The 6,819-nt window shown below is 32.0% G+C and overlaps 1 protein-coding gene and 1 pseudogene across 1 annotated transcript; one reads left to right on the top strand and one right to left on the bottom strand.

Moving 5' to 3' along the window:
• The first annotated feature begins 972 nt into the window (after window positions 1-972).
• On the top strand, window positions 973-3,577 carry LOC149552646 (2,3-bisphosphoglycerate-dependent phosphoglycerate mutase 2-like; annotated as a pseudogene).
• A 706-nt stretch (window positions 3,578-4,283) lies between these two features.
• LOC149552645 (metal tolerance protein 11-like) lies at window positions 4,284-6,417 on the bottom strand. The gene is made up of 4 exons (XM_089790222.1): window positions 6,322-6,417; window positions 5,957-5,972; window positions 5,341-5,564; window positions 4,284-4,631 (listed from the first exon to the last, which is right to left on the bottom strand). The coding sequence occupies exons 1-4, from the start codon at window positions 6,415-6,417 to the stop codon at window positions 4,284-4,286; spliced, it is 684 nt and encodes a 227-aa protein (XP_089646348.1).
• Between the last annotated feature and the right edge of the window lie 402 nt (window positions 6,418-6,819).

Genomic DNA, 6,819 nt, shown 5'->3' with positions numbered 1-6,819 from the left:
TTCTTGTGAGTGAGCTAGGTTCTATAGCTATATGTCTCTTGTTTACCCTCTTGATGTTAGCTCATTTGTTGAGGTGAATTGTGTTTATAGGCCAGGTCTATTTAAAATCTTTGATTAGAATTTTCCTACTTGTGAGATTGTTTCCCTTGGTTATATTTTGGATAACTAGTTGAAAATGTTAAACTATTGTAGATACAATGTAGAGAGTTTTTTTTAACTCATTTGTTAAATGTGTTGATCACGAACTTCTTGTGCTTGAACTGCTCTTGACATCAACAATAGTATTTATTCAGAATATGATAATAGCTTTATCAAAGTTTAAGAATTTATGGTAATATTTAGGTCAATAAGTTATAGCATAATAAAAAGTAGATCAAATTGTGATTTTTCTGTGAATATTCTGCAAATCTGCTGAATTAGAGGGCTTCATTAATAACAAAGACCCTATCCCCGGTACATCAAGTGTAGGCCCTAATATGACAAGACTAAGGACCCTAACTATATGTTATATATATGCCATATATTTGGTCAATATATCCAGCTCAAAGCTTCAAGTTAAACTCTTCATTCTACCATTTTCATTCAACCTTAGGATTCATGGCACTAAATTTTTTTTTAAGGTTACATTACCATTTTAATATGAATAATGACATGGTATTTTATTAATATAGTTTAAAAAGATTAATATGGTTCTAGCTTTTTATGGATATAGAAGTTTTAGGGTTCATATATATATATATATATATATATATATATATATCTAAAATCTATGTCTTGCATTGACATACCCAGATTGTACCTTGACTTCTGCTGCTCGACTAGAAATGCAGGCTTAAGAAGGGGTCCCTATAGTGATAGCCATGCATCTGACAATGACCATATATAAATTGATACATGTAACTTTCTTCAAATATTTTGGCATAACTGAAAGTTCTTAATATATTGATTTTTAATATTATTCATGTCTGCAGAATGGCTGTTGCAACAATACGAGCTGTACCGATCACTATATCATCTTATAATGTGCAAAATTCAGTAAGCTATGATGGCTTATCAAGCATCACATCTTGTTTATGTCCAACAAGGAGGATTCTGACAAATGATATGACATTAACAAGTAGGCATATTACTTCTATTTCTATTAGAAAGTATAGGATAACTTGTTTTGTAGTAGCACATGCTTCTCCTATTTTGGATCCAATCTTCTCAACTTCAAAGAATTTGAATGAATCTTCAAAGAAATCAAGTAATATTTTCTTTAGAATAGGGTGTTACAATTTCCTTGCATTTAATGTAACTAGGCCATACTTAATTTGGTAAAGCAGATTCCTTTTGCTATGTGTAAAAGGGCAGGACTATTAAATGTGATCTATCACTATAATTTAAAATCACCTGGCTTATGGAAATATATTCATACCTTCCCACTAAAGGATCTATAGCCAAAATTGGAACTTGGACTTAAATGAGCATAGTTTTAGAAATTCAGATCAAAATATAGGCATTTTAAAAATTGGTTCAAAACATGCATCTTGTTATGTATTTACTTTTGTTACTTTTCCAATTCTGTTAAGGTTATTATGGACTTTTGTTTGGTTTATTTTTAGTCACCTTTTGCTCCATACTGAATTGAAACTCTCCTCTTTCTCTTATTTCAGCTTTGAATGCATATTTGCAATTTAAATCTCTCTAGAAAGGTTAGAGCTTCCTCTTTGGCTTTTGAACTTTTCATGATAAAGTTCAGTTTAGTGGTAAAATAAAATAGTTGGGCATATTTTTGTGGAAGACAAGCTCATAACATCTAAGTCTAGGAAATTTTATTAGGCTATTTCAATTGATTTCTATTGGTAATTAAAAAATTCATAGTTGTAGCTTTAATAAATGTGTTTGAATCCTTATTTTAAGGTTTGGATTAGAAAGAAACACACTAAGGTGAATGCATGATGGTTTAAAAAGATTAGGAATTGACCTATAAGGCAAATACATTATTATCTATAATGTAATTTTCTATCATATTTTATGTTGCAGCTGAAGTAGCCTTGATTTTGATCCATCATAGGGAGTCATTATGGAATGAGAAAAATTTATTCATTGGGTGTGTGTATGTACCTCTGACTCAAAAAGGAGTAGAAGAGGCTGTTGTCACTAGAAAAAGGATTAGCAACATTCTAGTTGATCTGATATTTACTTCTACATTGGTTCGGGCTCAAATGACTGCTATGCTTGCGATGACTTAGCACCATAGGAAAAAGGTTTTTTAGTCAAATCTTTACTTTATGTTTATGCCAGCATTAACTACTTTGCTTCTCTATATATGCAAGGTTAGGTGTTTAAATGGTTATTACTTAAGTTCAGTATCAATTCTCAGGAAATTTAAATTCTATATCCAGCAAGAGTTGAAAAATGCATACATGGAGTTTTATTCATTGAGAAAAATGAGGGGGTGATTTTATTAGATAAATTGCATTTGGTAAGAGCCTTCTAAATGTTATTGTGGCCATTCCTACTCAACCAATTTCTAAGCCACTGCTCAATAGTTGATTTCTGAGTTTCTAACATTTTGAGCAGTTTTTTTAATGTTTAGAGCTATAGAGGCTGGTATCAAACCTCTTACCTTTGGTTAAAGCTAGAAAACTATGTGCTTACATGGGATTCACTGAACACCTGGTTCAATGTGATTTGTGCATCTTAAAATTTCTTGAATAATGTCAAGATTTTCCCATTTTATTTGGAATATGTATTGGGTTAATATAATTACATCTTTCTATAATCACCCTGTGTTCACAATTTGCTGGTCAATTATCATGATAGACTTGAACTTGAGTATCATCTCAAAGCTGTGTGTTTATTGTTTTAAAAAATGATGATTATACACTTTGTATAAATTTAAAGGTCCTTTTAATGAAAACAAGAATAAAATATTAGATTCATTTCTTTGGAGGCAGTTGTGAAATGACTATCCTAGGTAGGCTGAGGTGTTTAGGATGTCGTTCTAGTTCTTAAATTCAAATTTATTATTGTGGTTTCCATAGCACATCTATAATATAAGTGATTAGGTTTGGATGTCAACATTTAAATAATGACTTGTTAAATAGGACTAAAGCTTGAAGTTGAATTCTGTGTGATGCAGGTACCAATAATAATACATAATGAGAGTGAGCAGGCCAAGGCATGGAGTAGAATATTTAGTGAAGATACTCAAAAACACTCTATTCCAATCATAACAGCTTGGAAACTCAATGAGCACATGTAAAAGCTTAATGCTAACAATTCTTGGATATTAATAGTTTCAAACTATGTATAATATAAGTTTATAATGATTACTCCATAAATGTTTACTGCAATGCAGGTATGGAGAATTGTAAGGCCTCAACAAATAGGAAACACCTGATAGATATGGATAGGAGAAAGTTCATGAATGGTGTCGCAATTATGACATTCCTCCCCCAAATGGTGAAAGCCTTGAAATGTGCACGGAACGTGTTGTTGCCTACTTTAAGGAACATGAGTGGTACATTTTTATGAATAAGATATGCTGGATTAATTTTTTTATAAATGTGCTTTTTGTAGTGGTGTGTAGATATATTATGATTGGGTTGTTTGCTAGGCTTTCAAATTCTATATGACTGCTAGTCACAAAACAAGTAACTTGCACATAACCATCTTCTGGATCTGATATGTTCTGAGAGGTATCAAATCCTTATGAAAAATGATCTTTTCTTGTTTACATTTATTTTAATTACTAATTAAAATATGTTATACTACACATGTAGCTGATGTTATACAGAAAGCTTTTATATACTTTTCATAGTGCTACTTTCTTAGGAAGACTTTGATTTATATGGTTGTTGTATGTAATGTCCCCTTTCTGTAAATGCTTGAGTATTTGCTTTGAATCAAAGATTCCAAGTAGAACAAGAAATAGAATACAATGCATAACATCATGTACTTGGTCCTGCAACATTTTAGGAAATCTTTGACACATAATACACAAATAGATCTTCCTTATTTGTGATATTAAAGCATATATCATTCCAAATAGAATTAGGATGGTTAGTTTAATCATATGGAATAATGAATTTGTTAATGGAGTTCAACTATATGAGAGGTAGGATAAGGGGCATATTAGGGTGCCTTAATCAATCGTCTACCCTAGGTCCAAGAGAAAATGCCATCACTCTTGGTTTCCTGTGGCCGTTGCCATCCATACAAGTGGGTGTACTTAGTGAAAAATCCATATCCAATCATTCCTCTACCTAAGGCCCAAGAGTGGATATCATAGACATTTAGGAATTTTTGTTCCCATGCTTAGGTCTGTGAGAATATTCATAGTCTAGATGCACAAAAGCTCGTTCTATGTCAGGAAGAGATTCCAATTTTTCTTGAAGTGCTTCTCCAATGTCATGAGCATCCTGCAAGGGCATATCATTGGGTAGCACAATGTCAACTTCAACAAAGAAATGAGACACAAATATGTAAGCTTTGACGGTATCAATATGGCATATGGCTTTGTGATGATTCCAATAGAGATATGTCAATTTTTGAAAATAATTAGGTGATGCTATTTTCCCCACCAAAGAATTCACATTCTCTAAAACTGTGCTTGACCATGTCTTGATTGTACAGAGTGCTAACTACACAAAATACCCACTATTAGCTTTAGTATTTCAAATTATACACATTAATATAAACTTGAAGCATACTTAGCATCTACTCAGAGGAAGCTTGGTAATCTATATTTTGGCTTTAGTGATCACAAGATTATACATCCTTCTGGATACCACCACCACACAAATAACTTGATAGACACTAATGATCAAGCTTAAATAAAAAAGAATACATCCTCTTCGTTATTGTGCATGCCTGCAGCTATTATTGCTCACTAGCATTCTAAATGATTTTCATCAGTGTTACCATCTATAAAGACAAACGTATGTATCCCTATATGTACATACAAAGAGAGGTTAGATATGGTAATCGTGAAGGAGCTAACTGGTATTATCTGTAGTCATGTGTTCTAAATACATTGCATGCATACATATGCCTTGCAGTAGTCATTACTATCATCTTTGAGGAAATGAAACCCCAATACTGTTCTAAACAAATAAGATCTCCAGAATCAAGTAATGAAAATGGTCACATCTACTTGGACCCTTTAAAAAAACTACTAATTAGTGGGAAGTGGAAACATATTCTATGTTTGATGTGGGTTATACGAGTTAGCTAGGAGCATATATATAGACATTATTTGGCTTTATTAACTACATAGGCATTATTGTAGAAAATCAAAATGTGAAGTATCTTATGTTGCAGTGTAAAGTAAAAGGTCAGAGAAGTGCTTACCACTATTGGTCCAGTTGGATCAATCCACCAATACAATTTACTTCCAAGAACTGCAGCGGTGAGATCAATTGAATTGGTGATGACATCAAAGAAATTATCTTGGGAATATGCCTTTACTATCTCATTTGTAAAAGTCCAACAATATATTACAAGGACCAACTTCACAACAGTAACTAAAACCATAATTCCAACAACCCAGAACCACCTATCTCCAAACAATACACCTCGGTTTTGCATAATTTAGGAATGAAGTTGGTGTAAGAGTATTACTTATATGTAATATGCAAAAGTAGCTCATTTAAAAGACAACACACTAATGATGGAACAGATGGAAAAGAGTAGAACAAAAGTAGAATATTTGGTGTAGAACAAAAGCATACTCCATATACATTTAAGCTCAATATTTTACAGCTCCAAAATAATGATCAGAATAAACAATTATAAAACTCAACTTTTAGGACAAGGAAGTATGCCTTCATTTTGTTCACTTTTGCATCACTGGCAAACCATGTAAATCAGGGCAAGTAAAACTCAACATCAAGGATTTCTATGAGTATTTTCATTTGTATCCACTTACAAAATTTTGGCAAAAATAGAAAGCCAGAGCTCAAGCCACTTATACCATGTAATTCCTTCAAAAATGGTGAAGGGGGTTTACTAATCCAAAATATTAACATTCACCTGATGATGTTGTATTTAAGAACATACATATGGCCTCCAACACTTGAATATTATTTTAACTTAGCAAAACCATGTTGTTTAAAGGATTTAAATCATGAACACAAAATTGTATCTATGGTTGTAATTATGTCCGATAGAATATACTGTATTTGCAGTAATAGGATACAAAGCTAAACAAGTGACCAAAAAAGCATATCATATATCTTCCATGTTCATGAAAATTTCAAATCATCATGAGAACCATTAGGGGGAAATAGTATATCTTTTTCTTAAAGCTATATCCTTGAATGGGGAATTTACCTTTGAAACAAGTTGTTGAATAGACTCTAACACGATTTGCAGTCCCAATGTAACCATAACTGAAGCAAAAACTAGAATTCCTTGCACATGGAGCATTCTATTATGAATTAACACTAAATTAGTGTTGGACAATTCACAATGCTCATTCTTTGAGAAATTAATACAGACCATGAAAAAAAGAATATGAACATTCACACATCAATGAGTAACCATTGGAATAGAAAACACAAACTACAATGAATAATCTAAAACAATTTCTTACACTAATCAAGAATAGAATTCATCTTCAGTTATATTGATATCTACTATGAAATTACTCAAAGATCTTAATGAGTCTGATCCTAATCTTATTCATAAATTAAAATGAAACCCCCATTACTAAGGATGTAGGGTAGCACATAAATGCAATTTGAAACAATAAAACATCAAGTTGCAAAGGTTAAGGTTAAAAAATAGTAACATCTTTGGATTTTGGATTTTGCAATGAAAACGTTTCCC

This window comes from Cupressus sempervirens, chromosome 6 (assembly GCF_028749045.1).
Source record: "Cupressus sempervirens isolate cs-2001-9-10 chromosome 6, ASM2874904v1, whole genome shotgun sequence".
Classification (NCBI taxonomy): Eukaryota; Viridiplantae; Streptophyta; class Pinopsida; order Cupressales; family Cupressaceae; genus Cupressus; species Cupressus sempervirens.
The sequence above is the reverse complement of the archived record's forward strand: the minus strand, read 5'-3'. Positions and strand labels throughout refer to the sequence as shown.